This window comes from Drosophila subpulchrella, chromosome X, assembly GCF_014743375.2.
Source record: "Drosophila subpulchrella strain 33 F10 #4 breed RU33 chromosome X, RU_Dsub_v1.1 Primary Assembly, whole genome shotgun sequence".
Classification (NCBI taxonomy): Eukaryota; Metazoa; Arthropoda; class Insecta; order Diptera; family Drosophilidae; genus Drosophila; species Drosophila subpulchrella.
Genome location: NC_050613.1, coordinates 11,399,581 through 11,416,545, shown reverse-complemented (window position 1 = coordinate 11,416,545; position 16,965 = coordinate 11,399,581). Strand labels below are relative to the sequence as shown.

Below are 16,965 nucleotides of genomic sequence, written 5' to 3'. Positions count from 1 at the left end.
AAACTTGTTACCCACTCCCATGGATTTGTGTCTCTTAATTAGCCGACTGCAAAAATAATTTTGCACAAAAGAGAGACAGCGGCGAAAATGTCATCAGAATGCATAATGACAGTTTCCGGACTGTGTGGGTTTTTAGTTTTTCCCTTTATCCGTTTTTTGAAAATCTGGACAAAAGCGGAGATGGCACAGGTGCGCCACCTCGCGGCATATTCAAAAACTATGCTGTATGCATGGCCAGTGACAGGGGTTAAGGGTTAAGGGGCTCGGGGGTTAAGGGGCTAGGGGGCCAAGGGGGCTAGGGGTCAGGGGCCAAGGCAGGGGAGCAGCGACAGTTGTCATATGGGTGGATTGTTTTTTGGCCACGGCAGGAAACGGAAGCTGGCAGCGCTAACGTGCCAAACTGCCAACTACAAAAGCCAACAACTCCCCGCTCTGTTAACTTGTTTATGTCGCCGTGTTGCTTTTGTGTTACTTTTTATGCTCGAATATAATTTGCTCACTCCCCAGCCCATTCTGCCACTCAATACCCTTTTGTCTTGTACAAAGACATAAAGGTTATATTAAAATATAAATATATTATAAGCATATATTATGGGAAAATATTTAACACCTGTTATATTACATGGTTTTTATTGTTCAATTGGGTTTTTAAAAATTAATTTTAGACTATTTTAAATACTAATGTTTTTTATATTTGACATATGATATGATATCATATGAACTAAGATATTTATGAAGAATATCGGTTTAAATGCCTCAAAAATATTTTTGAATACAAACTAGCCTCGTTGAACTTATAAGTTTTTTAAACAACATTCCAAAAATCATTATCAGTTAGAGTATATTAAATAATACAGTTCTACCTCTGAGATTTCCGCACAACAAAGCCTTCGCGTATGTAGTTCCTGTTTCCTAATTTTCACAATTTTCAGATGCCTGCTGGCCATATAAATGCCAGTGACAATTTGCAACGGGCCAACCCCCAAAACCCTTAGCCCCACAACTCACCTCCTTTGTTTTTGTGGTGGGGGGCAGGCACAAAAGTCATTTTTGATTGTTTTCATGAAAATGAGCATAGAAAAATTATAATTAAAATTCATATGGAAATTGTCGAAAAAAGCAGCCACTACAAAATGGAAGGCGAGAACAATGGCCCACTGATGTTGTTGTTGACCAAAAGATTTCATCTAAAAGAGACCCAAGAAATGCAGTGGTCGAAAAAGAGGGGCGCTGAGCTGCGGGTTTATTGTTTGCGGGGAACATGTGTTCTCCCAGAAACCCATCCCCCTTTACTGGGCTTTCCCCCAATCTTTTCCTGCCAAAACAATGTCAGCTTACAGAATTAGAAGAGCGCTGAAAGGGGTTAAAAGGGGAAGCTTAGAAGGGAGCAGGGGTTGGCCTCTACCTGTGCACCACACACATATACATAAATAAGATCACTGAAAAAAAAGGGAGCTATTTTATTGCAGATCCAAGAAATAAATCTCTATTATCTAAAGAAATATCTGTAAGATCCAATTTTAGAGGAAGAGCTTGTTGTTCTTTTCTGGCTATAGTCTGATCCTTGAGAAAATAACTATTACATAAATAATATATATATTTAAGTGGTTCCAAACTGTAAAATCCCTCTCCAAGTAATTGTAAATCCCCGTCAAATATCGGGTAATTTTCGTCTGTGTACACAAAACACAATGGTCAGAGGAGCCAGATGGAAAAACGCATGCCGGCTGCTCATTTTCTTGTTGTCGTTTCATTTTTGGCACTTTTATGCGATAAAATATTTAATTATATTCGGCAGCTTCGTTTGTGCATTGTGCGGTGGCCTTTCACAGCCTTTTTAGCCCATTTTACATCACCTTGGGGAGTGGGCGTGGCTGAAATTGCAATTTGAGTGCCTGCCTCAAAGTATGCAATGATTTCGGATGCCTTTTCCTTTTGAAAATGGTTTACAATGATTACAAAAGGGTACATGGAAAATATGTAATTTAAAGATGGTCTTTCGAAAACCAAATAGTATTTCTCAGGTTGCATCTTCCCTATTTAACCGGAGATTATATACTTTTAGGTACTTCAAATTTATTATTTAATCGTATCTATGTTAATCCGCATGTTTGTTTCTTAAAACTTTATTATAGGAATCTATTATTTTTATCCAGTAATCACTGTACTTAACCCTAGGTTAAGAATGTATCATCTGCATATTATTGAAATATTATATTTTTTTAACTTTTTGCAAAAAAAGGAAAGCTAATCGTAGAGATATTCTTCTTAACCTGCATTTAACCGTTGGTTAAGTACACTTTAACTGCTTGATTGGAACCTGGCATAAGAAGTTATTAACCAGTGGCCACTGTAGTTGTGGCTCTTGTTGTGGTGGTCGTAGTAGTTGTGGTTGTCGTCGTTGTGGTGGTCAAAGGTCGCTTGATGATCGTTATCCGTATGCAACCGGCATGATCCGGATGCTCACCGATGGGTGCCGTGTCGCCAGGGGTTAGGCACTCCAGGGCAATCAGCAGGGCGACTATGTACGCTATGGACTGCCTCATCGTGATCCTCGGCTACAGAACTCCCCCGAACAACTGATCGAGTTCCATGGGGGCTCCATTCATTTTTATAGTTTGCTCTTCTTGCAGCTCCATTCAATTGGCCACAATGACGACGGACAATTGAATATGCTGTATCAACAAATGCGATCGCAAATTGCAGCCTCACCTCTGTCCATGGGTCGTGCCATCTGGCCGATCCGATATATACTGTAGCCTATGTATTTCCCAACATCAGATAGCCCTAATTTCATTTATTGTCGTTGAACTTTTGTCGCATTAATGCCGATTGTAATCGCTGTGTGGCGGGAAGTCCGGGTAAATCGGCTTAGAAGTTCGAAATTCATACATAGAAATCGAACAAAAGCTATAAGATTTCAGATAGTATATCCATTAAATTTTACAAAACTTAGGAACTGGAATTCTGATCAAAATATTTTAATATGGCTCTTTTATGTGCTTTAATAGGCTATTTTCGCCTTTCATTTTGTTTAGTTCCGGGATGACAAAATATTTTGGTTTCAAAAGATATTCAACTGAAAACCAAATGAAGGCCAGAACAATTATTTAGGTTTTAATAAAATAGTAACAAAAAAGCTATTAAAATAATAATAATAATCAACAACTAACCCACCATTAGGTGTATATCATAGGTGTATATCTTAAGGCCCACTGCTGCAATAGCTCTAAAATCAACCCTCTGTTAGCCTAGAGTTCCAACTAAAAGATAGCATTAAATAATAATAATATTATTAATACCTTAATATATACTTAACTGTATAAATCTTATCAAAATGTTTATCATTTTGTGGGCCCTTTTATGAATAATACACTGACTAAGAACTCGTAATACACTTTTACCATTATTGATTGATTGCTTGTCTTTGAAAATACTTTTGTGTTATTTATTTATTTATTTATTTAATCGCAAACGGAGAAATCCTTCTCTGTGAGCAAATAAATCTACTTCTAAAATATATTATTTTAAAAATATTCCTCAGGGGTTTGCTTGAGCATAACATTCTTGGCTCCCCAACTGAATCGAATGCTTGCTTAATTTATTTCGTACAATGAAATAAATGATAAATTGGAATTAATATACAAAGAGCGTTTGATTTTACCTACTTTATAATATATTTATTATAGACATTTAAACCTATTTCATAAATAATTTAAAATTCGTTTTTTGTTTTGCTGGAATGTGTTTTTTATTTTAAGGCTAAAGGACTACATAGAGATAGGATTCACAATAGAGTTCGTTTTTAAGGTTCGTCAATGGGTTCAGTCCGGATTTATGTACAGAGTTATGCTGTCCATTTATCCCGAAGAGCTGGCGGTGGTGGTGCGGGGTGGTGGAGGAGCTCCACGCGGTGGTGGTGAACCAGTGGTGTTGCGATGATGACCGGCGGACTCCAGTCCACGCACCAAATTAACTGCAGCCATGGATGATTGCTAAAAAAATACATTTAAATATTTTTAAAAATATGTTCATTATCTAAAATTTATTTGAACTTTCACTTACCAGCAGACAGCAGCTCAGGGCCAAAAAGAACAGCAGATAGAAACGCATCTTGATGTGGAATGGTTGACATTGGCCTCGAAAAGCTCGCTTTTATGGCTCTCGCTTGTTTACCTGACTTTGAACAAATCCACATAGGGAGTAGCTCTGTAATTACTACCGTAATTGGTTCGTCACATTAAATGACTAATTCAGGTGTTGATTTTGTAATAATATTATTTCAACTCGACCGCAATTATCTTGTGCACTGAAGCTCTCTCTTTTCCGATTAGAGAACTGTGTTTTGGTTGCAGTTTGTGTGTGTTTATTTGCGTCTAGGTCGAGGTTATCTATTAATACCTATTGGAATTTGTTTATATTTCTGTCTGTCTTCTAAAATATAATTTTTAAATAATTAGGGATTACTTTCAAACCAATCATTGACATTTTTTTTTCTGTTTGCTTGCTGAGGCCACGTTCCAATAAATAGATGTCCCTTTAAGAGCATATCTATCAACCACCCCCGACTAATAAATAATGCCATAAGCCACTCAAGATTGCAGCACTCGTGACTTGTCGTCAGCCATTTGATGAACTGCCACAGGATGTGGATATATATTTGGATTGGCATTGAGATTTCAGATTCCACAATACAGATAGGCATAAACGTGTCGGGAAAGTTTTATGACCAGTTCCTTTTACCTTGCGAGAAATCCCCCATCGAATCCTGTGACTGAACTTTGACATATTTTCAACACGGAGAAAAAAATAGTTCAATTCATAAAATTGCATAATAGTACATTTGGAATCTATTTGTAATTGGTACAACCTAAAATCCTAAACAAATTATTTTTCTTAAATCAATAATCTATCTTTCCCGATTTAAACGATATATATTTATTATTTAAATGAATATTCTTTGCTTTAACAATAATCGTTTGATTTGGACTCATTTTATATTAATGTGTAAGTCCAAAAATGAATATATAAATATTTTTGTTCAGTGTATGAAAGCCAAACCCAGTCATAAACTACCTAATGCCAGAAAAGGCAGGGGAAGGAATCATAAAAGTCCCCAAACCGAAGTCAGTGGCCCACTTTTATTGGGTTTTTACGATAAGCCTGGCTGCGTGTATCTTTTTTTGTAGGACTCTTCTTATTTTTGCCAATGATGATTCGAAAAGCACTTTCGGCGCAAATTGCAGCTGTTATCGCTGATCAAATGACATAAAGGACGCAGGACTCCATAGATATATTGTATATTGTATATTTTCCTATGGGTGATGTACACAGGCACAAATCTGGCGAGTGTCTCCGGTCAGAGAATGCAAATCAAACAAACAAACAATAAATTGAATCAGGACATTGTTGAATGTAACAGATAGCCCCAAAAACAATGGGCAAGGCAGGCTGAACGCATGCATATCCTGGAGACATTAAGGATATCCTTGAGTAGATGCAATTTTCTAACCAATATAATTCATAAATTTATTTTCAATCCTTTCCGCACATAAATTTTCATATTATGCACACTCACTCACAGACAGTGGTCGTCGTCCTTACCTCGACCCTATTTTTCTCCCCGGCCTATTGTCCTGCGGCATGTCCTGTGTGCGTTTGGTTATTATTTGTCGTCGTGCTTGTCATTATTTATATGGGCAGGCGAGAGATAAGTTGCTGCAATTGTGGCACCCCCTCAAAATGGCCCCAAACCCCCCTTCCTCCCCCCCTCTCAAACAGGATGCAGTCCAGGTCCTGGCAATTACACAAGCACAGATACAAAGATACAAGGATGCAAAATGTCCTTCGGTGCGTGCGTGTGTGTGTGTGTGTGCGTTTGTTTGCAGGTTGTTGGCCCAAAATTTTGATTTATAAATGCCAACACCGAGCGAGCAGGTTATACCTTATAGCACCACCCACCTCAGCCATCCTTGAAATTTCCCCCAGGAAACTGCAGTTACTTTTGGCTGACAAACGTCCCCAGGATCTAAGGAGAGTGCAACTCAAGTGGCCATTAATATATCAGTTCAATTCATATTTGAAATTTTGCATTTCCTAACAGGACGAGGAGCGAGAAGCGAGAAACGAGAAACGAGGACGAGGCCGAGCCACAGATCCTTGCCCAGCTGGCACCTAGATATAACCACTCCATCGCCCGGAATTCCCCCGCTCCCAACCACGCATACGATTATGATTTGTGTCTTACTTAATGCACAGAGTCCTACGAATTTCACACACTTGGCGAAAAAGTTGAGTTGAATTTTTAAGAAGAAAATAGCATGGTATTTAAAATAGCTACCAAAGTTCAATAAGTAATAGGACTAGTAAATTTGACTAACAAAGTATTTTAAATAAACATAATATAGTTAGGTATATTTGTTTAACGATCCTTAACTTAATTTTCTTCAAACCATGGTTTTGTTTTGGTCGTACTTCTTAATTTAAGTCATTAAGGACTGTAAGCTTATTATTTTTATAGATTATCTTACATCTTTTTGAATATTTTAATATAATATTTGATTTGTTAAAAAACATTTGATAATATATTGAAATTTCATATAAACGGGTCTGAAGATGTTACTGATTCTCTCCGTTCTTTTTATATAAACTCAATATTCGTTGTGGTAAATTAATAATAAGTTAAAGTCTGATCAAGAATTCGAATGGAATACTGGTCGCTAGAATCCCCAAGAATATAAATATGTATAGGCAAATGTGCTTATAATTTTCCCCTTCTTTTTTCTCGCAGTGCTCAAACGGTGCCCAACGGCAGTGAACTGAACTGGTTAGCTGTTAGCTGAGTGGAGCCGGCGTCGTCTCAATCTGATTGATTTAGAATTCCAATTGAGACTGCATGAAATATGTTTGCTTCGTGTCTGGCTTCTGGCTGCTGTCGTTGCCGGGGGTCCTGAGAGTCCTTCCTTGGGCCCCTTTGGCCCCTTTGGACCCCCTTGGCCCCTTAACCCCCCTCTGGCGGCACAGCATTTATGCATGGGCATATCCTTTTGCGAAATTTGCATTTTCGAACAATTGCAAACGGCAGTGGGAGCAAAACAGCAGGAAGAGCAGCAGGACAACGACAACGACGACGACTTATTGGTATTTCATTGATTTATGACACTTGTGAAACAATTTGGAAAATCACAGATTAGCAGCCGAGAGCAGCACTAATTATACCCTACGGCTCATTGGGAAAGCACCTGCGACTTTCTCTCTCCCTCTCCCTTTGCCAAAATTCTTTGCACTTTGTCATGTAAATCGGTGCTAATTGCAAGGCAAAGGACTTTTACCAGAGGGCTTTGGTATATTTTAGTTGTGTAAAAAATAAAGTAAATAAATTTCAGGACATCTCCAGTTCTCACACTTTATTTTATTTTACGTGTTACGCTGGTGGAGTGAGTTAAAGGAGAGCACCTTGTGAGTTGGCTTTGAATATGTAAATTCGGAAAAGGTCACCACATATATTCAGTCATTTTAATTGGCCCATCCAAACCGAAACCTAGCAAAAACCAAGCAGAGGTAAGCTAAAATCTAAGTTTAAAAATTTGCTCTGCCGGAACTCTGCCACCACATACACAGTATATAACACGCGATTTTATGCTCTACTTTTGCTGGCGCCCTCTTATCTAAACTATAATTCAAGCCCCTTTTCTAATATTGCCTATTAACCCCCAAATTAATATTAAATTAATAATAATAATTAAGTAGTCTCATCCCCTTGAAAAGAAGGGTATTTTCTAGATTCCAGCTAGCCGAATCGAATGAAACCAAGCGAAGCTCCTTCATCATCATCGCATCGTCTCCATCTTCCTGGGCGCAAAGCTCGAGGCCCCGAAGTTCCCTATCAGCAGAAGACCTGCAGACTCGAACAATTGAACTTTGTCCTCCTGTTGCCCCCTTAACCCCCCCGTGGGCCCCTTAACCCACCAGTGGCACATGTCCTTCCGCACTTTCTCTGCCATTTCTGGCCATCGTCTTTGCCAACTGCGCCTCCAACTGAGATTTATATGTCAGCCAGAAGAGTGGGTTAGTCGAAGGGGGGGCTTAACCCCTTGTTGCCCCAACAAGCCCCCCCCCCGAATGGACGTGCAGTGATTAGGCTACCAGGCTACAAACGATTTGTTGCATGTTGTTGCAATTGATTGTTGCAATTTCAATTTTGAATTATGAGGCCTGCCTTGCCTTTTGGATCCTGGCATCCGTTTCCGTTTAACCCCCTTCATGTTGCTGCTGTGCATTTGGTGTTGCTGCTGCTGCTGCTGCTGCTGCCTATGTGCAATGTGTTGCAAGTTGCATTGGCAGCGTCATTCAAGTGTTTAGTGATTTATTGAATGCCGTTAGAGTTGTCGTTGTTTCTCCTCTGCTGCAATTGCAATTGCAATTGCAATTGCATTGTTGCAATTGCCTTTGGCCATATCCTCTCTGTCTGCCCCAAAACCCAAAACTCTGAGATTAGCACAATGGCTTTGAGCACTTTTGACAGCTAAGATTTGTTTATGCCCAGACCAGCATCACCCCTCCCTCCCTCCCTACCACCCCGGCACTCTTAACCCATTAGGCTGCGTCTGAGAGATGTGTCCTTATCTTGCCGGAAGTCTGGGGCGCTCGTGATTCATGTCTTTGCATATTGGTAACAAATTTGTGGTAATTGATTTGAAATTGATTAATTAAGTCTCCCCCTCTTGGGCTGGAATTTAAGCCAATTGCCTGTGAGGTTGGGGTGTACCGCATTCTGAGCTCTTTAAATTAAGGTGGCCCTTGGGTTATTTAAAGAAAAAAAGCAGCTCGTTGAATGTGACATTTTTTTTTCATTTTTAAAATGTGTTATTTCACTTAAATATTAAATAAATATGCCTAAAACTTAATCAAATTAAAATGTTAATGCATATTATTAGATAATAAAATTTCCAATTATAAGAAGTATGTCACTTTAAAACTGGAAAAAAAACTAGTAAAATTATTAGCCCATGGTTAATAAATATGGGATAAAGTTAAAGTGATAAAATATAAATCAAATAAAAATATTGATAAACAATTTCCAAAAAATACTGATAACATTTTCTCTGGCTTGCAAAATAGTTTATTAGATTAATGCTGTTAATGGCACCGCGCCTGTACAAACATTTGGGCAAGTGCAATTGAAGCCTGCTAATTTTCGCACATCCTGTTCCAGTGTCCTTGCCGAGGACCGAATGTCCTGGCTCCTGGCTTCCTTTTTGGCAGGCGTCAACCGCATTTTGCAGCCACAAATGGCGGCATCGTCAGCCTGCCACATTCTGCCTTTTAACCCCTTAACCCCTGTGGGCCCCCACCGAACTTTTGGCATGTTTGAACGTTATCGACACGATTTTGACATATTGAATAGCAGTGAAATGTGGCCTCCTGCGGCAGCCAGACAACATGACAGACGTCTGGCAGGATTCAGAATTCTGGATTCAGGATCCAGGATGCTGCGGCATCGAGAGGAGTCCTTATTTGAGCCCCCTTCCAGTTCAATTTTGCGGCTCCACTGGCGCGCATGTTTGTGGCTGGCATTTTGGCATTCAGCTGCCAAATGGTGCACATGCAAAAATATGCCAAAACTCATCCATCCATCCATCCATCCAGCCAGCCACCCATCCATCCATCCATCTATCCATCCATGTTGACACATGGCCTGTGCCCCCCGAATCCCGCCACTTGTTATCCTGCTCCTGGGTGTTAACATACATCAAATATTGACAGTTTGCTTAGCTCACACTCGCAATCGATGCCATTCCCCCGCTTTTCCACCGCACGAGTGTGTGGTTTCCAGTTTTCAGTCGGTTGTGTCGGGAAAATCACAAAACTGTTTTGCGATCGAGTGATAGGGAAAGTCTGTCCTGTATATAGTATGTAGATATATATAGCCTGGTTGGGCAGGGATTATTCAAAGCTCTTGTCCGGTGACCACAACGCATTCACACTTGTCGAGCACTTTGCATAATGCTCTCTTCTTTTAAGACCCTTGAATGGGATATTTTGTCATACGCACTAGAGGAAAATATACATATTATGGAAAAGAAAATTTAAGTTAAATATCACTTGGTTGGTGCGTAAAAGTATGCTGTAAAATAAAGAAGAAATCCTTAAGATTACCGGATTTTAAACTATTGTTGCCTACTTTTAGACACCCTAACAGTTACATTTTTAAATAAAATATTTTGGATTGCGAAAGTGTACTGTTTTATATTTCTACACACCAGATTAATATCACAGTTAAAAATCCCTTTCAGCATACTGTTAAATAAAATTATTCTTGCATACTTTTGGACACCTTTGGAAGTATATTCTCAAATTAAATAGTTTGGATTGCAGTTTTAGACAATTTTTAGTTTCTTTACACCCCGATTAATATCAAACATCTGTTGCCCCACCTTTTCCTAACCATTTTCCAGGAAAACTGTTGAGCATTTCCCTGGCTTTCCTCTACGCTTCGAAAATAAATCTGCGCCTCAGCGTTTTGTGGTTATGATTTATCAATGCTTTTAACTGCAGCCCAATGGGGTGGTCGACATAATTTGCATAAGACGTTTCCTCAGCCGGCAAATGGAAAATGTCAATTGAGGCTGCAGTTTTGCAGGAGGATGTCATGATTAATGGCTGTGATTTTTTCACATTATCTGCGGCAGTTCTGGAATTGTAATTTAATTTAGAGGCAGCCAACTGTCCACCCACAAGGGTCCTATGCAAATGAGCGGCTTTGTGTTTTAAGCCGGAGACTAAGTACAAGAAAATCTGGGGGAAATGGGAAATGCCAGTGGGAAAAAGCGAGGGTAAAGACAATTGTCAATTGCATATCCTTTTCGCATTAATATTTCATTAACAACATTTGTGCGGAAGTTTGATCTTCTGCATCAATGGTTTGTAAAATTGACTTGGCCCAACAAAAAAGCTGAAAGTCAAGGCAACAAAGTTGCCCACCCCGCCGCACAAAGTTGCCTTATTAGATTAATTTCATTTGAGTTTTACTTTTTTTTTTTTGGTTCATCCTGTTGATTCAAAACAGCTCGGAAATCTCATCCCCTCCTGATTTTGGGTTATGCAAATTTTCCTTTTTCCGAACCCCCCCGCCTACCGATTTATTTTTCTACTCGCAATTTTGGCAACCCTCAGAGCTCTACTTTCAATTTGGCTGCTCGTTGGCTCGTCTCCGGCGTAATTTTCATTATTTATATTTTTTCCATTTTACTGATTATGATTTAAAGCCGCGGTGCCAGTGCCACTCCCAATCCCCCGCCCACTTTTCCGCGCACTGATTGCCGCGTATCAATTTCGCCAGCGGTTTGCCAATTTCTCAAAAAAGCAGCGCCCAGCGCCGCAATTTTAAATAAGCCATTAACCGCAGTCGGGCCAAGGGGGCGAAAGTCGCCCGTCGCCTGTCCTTTTGGGTCCTTGTTCCTCGCCCGCCGATGTTCAATATATCACAAGCAGTTTTCAAAGGCGACGAGGGGTAGCTCAGAAAATATACGATATTATATAAGCCATGATGTAAATGTTATGTTATTGAATTTAAAAACTTTTGACAAAATATTTTGAGCTTTTCTTAATATTTTAAAAATAGAAATAAAAAAAATAATAAAAAAAATTATATTAACTTATAAGAACATCTGTAAATATACATATTTTCTAAAATTAACTTTATTGCTGTTAAGGATATATATTTTTTTGATTTTATAACCGTAGTGTTATATTGTGAAAATGGTGTTATCTAAAACAAGAAAAAATCAAATATATCTAGATTTATTTTAAAAATCCCTAGCCATATGTTATTTTATAAGTAACTTTTATACTGTTAGGGATAGTTATTTTAGCGATTTTTTTTTAAATTGCTTAAAGTAATATTTCGAAAATGGCTTTACAGTATATCGTAGGCATTCCAATATCATAAGAAACTTTAAATTATATATTTATTTATTTTCAAAATCCTAAGTCATGCTTACATATATTTATTTCCCTGTGGACTTTATCTCCCAACTGAAACTTTGGTGGCAACCCTCGGCAGTTGTTGGCAACATGACTGATATTTGCATGATGCCCGCTAACTACGCCTGTCAAGTGGGATTTTGTGCGATTTTTCTTGTAAGCGAGCGCGACCCCCGGATCGAACGGTGCCCAATCCACCACCCCCGACCTTCGACCTTGTCTTGGGAGTGGGTGGCTGGGTGGTTGAGTGGGTGGTTGCTTGGGTGGTGCTGCGGCGGCATGCATGCCGAAAATTGCGTTGTTTTGCGTGTAACCGCGCGTGGTAATCAAACACGCAGAGCGGCCCGCGATCCGCATTTTGTTGGCCAAAAAGTGGGTGGTTGGCCAGGGGGCGGCAAGTGGGTGGTGGGTGGCTGGGTGGTGCTGCGGGTGAACCGTTGCTGCTGCTTTAGCCTTGGCTTTGGCGTGCCGTCGTCAATGTCGCGGCTTTCGCTCGCCTTATTTTCCTTTTTTTAAAGCTGGTAAAAATGTACCCTGTAAGGAGGTGTTCGGTATGTTGATTACGTTTACTCTTCTTATAAACTTAAGAAAAAACATTACAAGGCTATAATTTCTTTTAAATAAAAGAATTAAGGGCTTTTAACACTAAAAACTAATTTTCAAATAATTAAAACTTTTGTTGTATACAAATTATTTAAAATATTCCATCTTAATCTTTATTGATGAAGCTTAACTATGTCAGATTTTTTCTACATCATCAGGAAAATAATACTTTGTTATGCTTTAAGGCTTGCTTAAATTATGTTAAACCAAATTTTATTCAATTCAAAGACATCTTTCTTTTATAAATATTATATTTTGTAAAGGTTTTATTAGAAAAAGTTTTATTAATGATGTTTTTAAATTTTAAGCTTGTATTGGCTGCCAAAGGAAACATACTAGCATGGCCTTTAAGCCTTTTAAAATAAATTGTATATACCAGGGTATCAGTAAGTCCACTATTTTTCCAAAATCAGCACACTCTGCTCAGCTCGCTGAGCTCTCCTTATTTTTTTCGCATATGCCGCGGGGTTTTCAGAAAAAAAGGAAAATCAGGAGGGGTTTCTGATGAGGAGAGGGGAGTTTCGCGCTTTCGACTCGCGGCTGTTCGCAAATATGTTGCCAATTCGGCGGCGCATTGACGTTTGCCTTTTGTTTGACGTCTAACCGCCCCCAGCCCCGCCCCCAATTTTTGCCATATAGCTTCATATTCAGCTCCATATCGGCGTCGTCAAACAGCTCGACTTAAGTTGCTAACGAGCTGTGCGCGGCTTTTGCCATCGGCGGCTGGCGCAACATTAATAAAAATAAAAGGAAGCGGGAATACAGCATTTTGAAATTTTTCCTTTGCACTTCATGGCCCTGGCATTTTTCCACCTCCCCCCTCTGATTTTTTTTGGTGTAATTTTTCAAATATTGTTCAATTTGCAAACGCGCGTTTAACGATGTGTGCGTAATTTAAGTGCCGCTGCAGGGTATCAAAAGAGGCGTATTGGTGGGGGAATTCTACTTTTTTCGGAGGTGAGAGGCGCCTTTTGAGGTTTCACTTTGATGCTGCTCAAATGGGCATTCGACATTCGACATATTGTGCAATCGCTTGTGCGCCATCAATTACAAATATGATTTAATTAATTTGTTTAACCAAAAATTTTTAATGGCTTTATTGAGAGAAATCAAAGGGAATTAAAAAAAGGGATTGGAAAAAAAGTCCCTCATGATATTTAATAAAATTCTTACATGATTTTTGAAGAGTCCTTTATTTATAGATCTTTGTTTTTTAAAACGTTCAAATTAAAAAATACTATATTAAATAAGATAGGAAATATTAATTTTATAATTTTGTATATCTCTTTTTTATTTTTTTTATTGGTATTTGCTAGCCTTGTTATTTTTACTCCTTGACATAAGACATTAGTTGGGCCTTTTAACTTCCTCCGAATTCCGTTGGCCAACCACTTAAATAGTTTTTATCTTGTAATTACCGCCATCGTCATCAGGCAGACGCATTCTCCCACTACTTTTGCAATATTTTCCCAGTAGTTTTCCCCCACCGCCCACAATTTCCAGCAGTAGTTTTTTTCGCTCCGCCGTTTTCCAGCTTCCTGCTTGGATTTTCTCCAACTGCGAATGTGGCCCTGATTTGCTCAGCGAACCATTCCGTTCACATGACAGGCGGCGGCGGTTGTTTTTGGGAGGGGCGGTGGTACGGTGGGGCAGTGGGCGTGGCCAGACCAAAGTGTCCACCAACTGCTGGGCATTGCGTGTGTATTACAATAATTTTTAATTACCGGCGTAAACGTAATTATGAATTTTTATTTCGCATTTGCTTTCCATCTCTTTTTTTCCCAGCCAGCCTCATTTTTCTTATTTTTTCCAGCTTCTTTTTCCACATTTCCTTTTTTTTTTTTGGTTTTCCTATTTTTATTATTTATTTTTTTTTTACTTATATTTTTTTGTTCTCTGTGTGACGTTGGCTTTTTCTACTGCCTGATCCGGTTGCCTGATATGCACAAAGGGGCTTCAAATGTGTGGGCTGAAAGGCGGCGGGGGGCGTGGCCAGATTTTTTGAGTTTCTTAGAAGGGGAAGGGGCTGAGTGAGGGGGGGAGGGGGCGAGGTAGGCGATGTCACAATCACAAGGCGCGACCGGTTGCACGCAATTATCACAAGTGACGTGGAGCGGATATGCTGGGCCAGCAGTCTCCAGAAGACCCTACACCCCAAAACCCCCAACCCCCAACCCCCAACTCGCAACCCTTAGCCCCCTACCACCCCCTTGCAGCGAATAAAACAATAAGTGCTGCATGCTTTCAGGCGCCACTGCGCCAAATGCTTCACGGCAGCCAAATGGCCACCAAAAGTGGGGGGTTTTTCTGCAGAAAAAATATGGGGGCTGGGTGGTTTCGGGTCCTGAGATTTTTATGGTTGCCCGCAGCGTTGGGCGCCTCATTACTGGCTACTGGGGAACCGTGGGTAGAAGGGGGGGATTCGGAACGGGGGGAGGGCGAGTGCAAGTCAGGCTCATCAGCCTTAACCCTTTTCCGCCATCCGGCTAGAAACGCCACCCTACAAATGCACCGAACAAAAATACACAGTGAATTGTCTCTTTCTAGCAATCAAACAGTGTAGAAACGCAGGGGGAGTTTTCCGAAATTTATAAAAAACATAAATGACTGAATAAAAAATAGATAAACAACCATAAACTAAATCCTATTTTTCCGCCCTAAATTAACAGTTTTTTGGATGCCATAATAAAAATAAAGATCCAAATGGAGAATGTCATACCTCGTTGGACTGGTAGACTTATTTTCAATCCAAAGGCAATTAACCCTGCAAATTTTTAAATTTTGCCATTTTTTCCAAAAAATCATGACTTTACCCCTTATAAAAATGCCAAAATTGGTCAAAAAATACATTTTCCCCAGAGTAATGGGGATCGTTAGCATTTGTAGCAAGCTGCTTATAACAGTCGCTCTTTTAGCTCTACGCCTTGATTTGGCCAAACTACGATTGAAAAACCGCAAAGAAAAGGAGTATTTTTGACTAAAATCTGAATACCATTTTTCAGCCATAAAATGTCAGTGATTTGGCTGCCATAATGTAAATAAAGGTCAGAATGAGGATTGTCATACCTTGTTGAGCTCGTAGCTTAATTTCAAATACATTGGTATTCAAGCCTGAAAATGTTTTATTTTTGCCATTTTTCGCAAAAAAACACGATCAACCCCCCATAAAAATGGCGAAAATTGGTCAAAAAATAAATTTTCCCCAAAGTGATGACGATCGTTAGCATAGGAAGCAAGCTTTCCAAAACAGTCGGTCTTTTAGCTGTACGCCCTGATTTGGCTAATCTACGATTGAAAAACCGCAAAGAAAAGGAGTATTTTTGACTAAAATCTGAATACCATTTTTCAGCCATAAAAAATCAGTGTTTTGACTGCCATAATGCTAGTAAAAATCAGATTGCGGAGTGTCATACCTTGTTGAACTCGTAGTTTAATTTCCAATCCATTGGCATTCAGTCCTGAAAATGTTTAAGTTTTGCCATTTTTCGCAAAAAAACATGATGACGAAAATTTGTCAAAAAATAAATTTTTGTTAAAGTGATGCCGATCGTTAGCATATGAAGCAAGCTTTCTAAAACAGTCGGTCTTTCAGCTGTACGCCTTGATTTGGCTAAACTACGATTGAAAAACCGCAGAGAAAAGGAGTATTTTTGACTAAAGTCTGAATCCCATTTATGCCATTTAAAATTCCAGTGTTTTTGCTGGCATAATGCAAATAAAGGTCAGAATAAGGAGTGTCATACCATATTGAGCTCGTAGTTTAATTTACAATTTATTGGCACTTAAACCTGAATATATAAAATTTTTGCCATCTTTCGTAAAAAAAATTGGAGGTACCCCCTTACGAAAAAGGCGAAATTTGGTCAAAGAGCAGAACGTTAGCAGAGGTAGCGAGAAAAAAGGGTAATTAAACATGGGCGTTATTTCACTAGGCGTTTTTTCATGCACTCAATGTGTCGCAAGGGTTTTATTCCAATGCATCATAATATTTTTTCCTAGTGTACTGCATCCCTTAGCCTCCTCCGCTCTCTTTTCCTTTTTCATATATTTTTTGTAGTTTAAGCTGACGCTGCCGCGTTGCATTTTTAGCTTCTTCATTGCGCTTAAGGACTTTTGACTTTTGTTTTATTAGTTGTGACCTGCTCGGCTGCCCCGCCCACCCCTGCCCACCGCCGCCCACCAGCCCCTTTCGACGGACTTCTTACTTAACCAACTCATTTTTTTTAAGCTCAACTCAGTGTGTGTCTCCCTCTCCCTCGCACTGGCACTGGCACCCGCTGTTGCCGTCCCTGTCTGCCGTAGTATTTCTCATATTTTTAATTTCTGCACTTTGTCCCTATTTATCCTGGCGTTGGCAGTTTTTAATTTCTCTGCTTT

General features: G+C 39.5%; 2 protein-coding genes across 2 annotated transcripts; both read right to left on the bottom strand.

Annotated features, from left to right (window-relative positions):
• Window positions 1-2,129: 2,129 nt before the first annotated feature.
• On the bottom strand, window positions 2,130-2,568 carry LOC119557532 (myb-like protein X). The gene has a single exon (XM_037870305.1). It carries the CDS (start codon window positions 2,544-2,546, stop codon window positions 2,337-2,339), a length of 210 nt encoding a protein of 69 aa, XP_037726233.1. The 5' UTR covers window positions 2,547-2,568; the 3' UTR covers window positions 2,130-2,336.
• Window positions 2,569-3,725: 1,157 nt separating this feature from the next.
• Window positions 3,726-4,132, bottom strand: LOC119557456. The gene is made up of 2 exons (XM_037870221.1): window positions 4,066-4,132; window positions 3,726-3,995 (listed from the first exon to the last, which is right to left on the bottom strand). Exons 1-2 carry the CDS (start codon window positions 4,111-4,113, stop codon window positions 3,861-3,863), a joined length of 183 nt encoding a protein of 60 aa, XP_037726149.1. The 5' UTR covers window positions 4,114-4,132; the 3' UTR covers window positions 3,726-3,860.
• Between the last annotated feature and the right edge of the window lie 12,833 nt (window positions 4,133-16,965).

Coding starts and splice junctions, on each gene's coding strand:
- LOC119557456 (XM_037870221.1), bottom strand. CDS start 4,113: ATGCGTTTCTATCTGCTGTTCTTTTTGGCCCTGAGCTGCTGTCTGCTG. Junction 3,996..4,065: donor CCCTGAGCTGCTGTCTGCTG/GTAAGTGAAAGT, acceptor GTATTTTTTTAG/CAATCATCCATGGCTGCAGT.
- LOC119557532 (XM_037870305.1), bottom strand. CDS start 2,546: ATGAGGCAGTCCATAGCGTACATAGTCGCCCTGCTGATTGCCCTGGAG.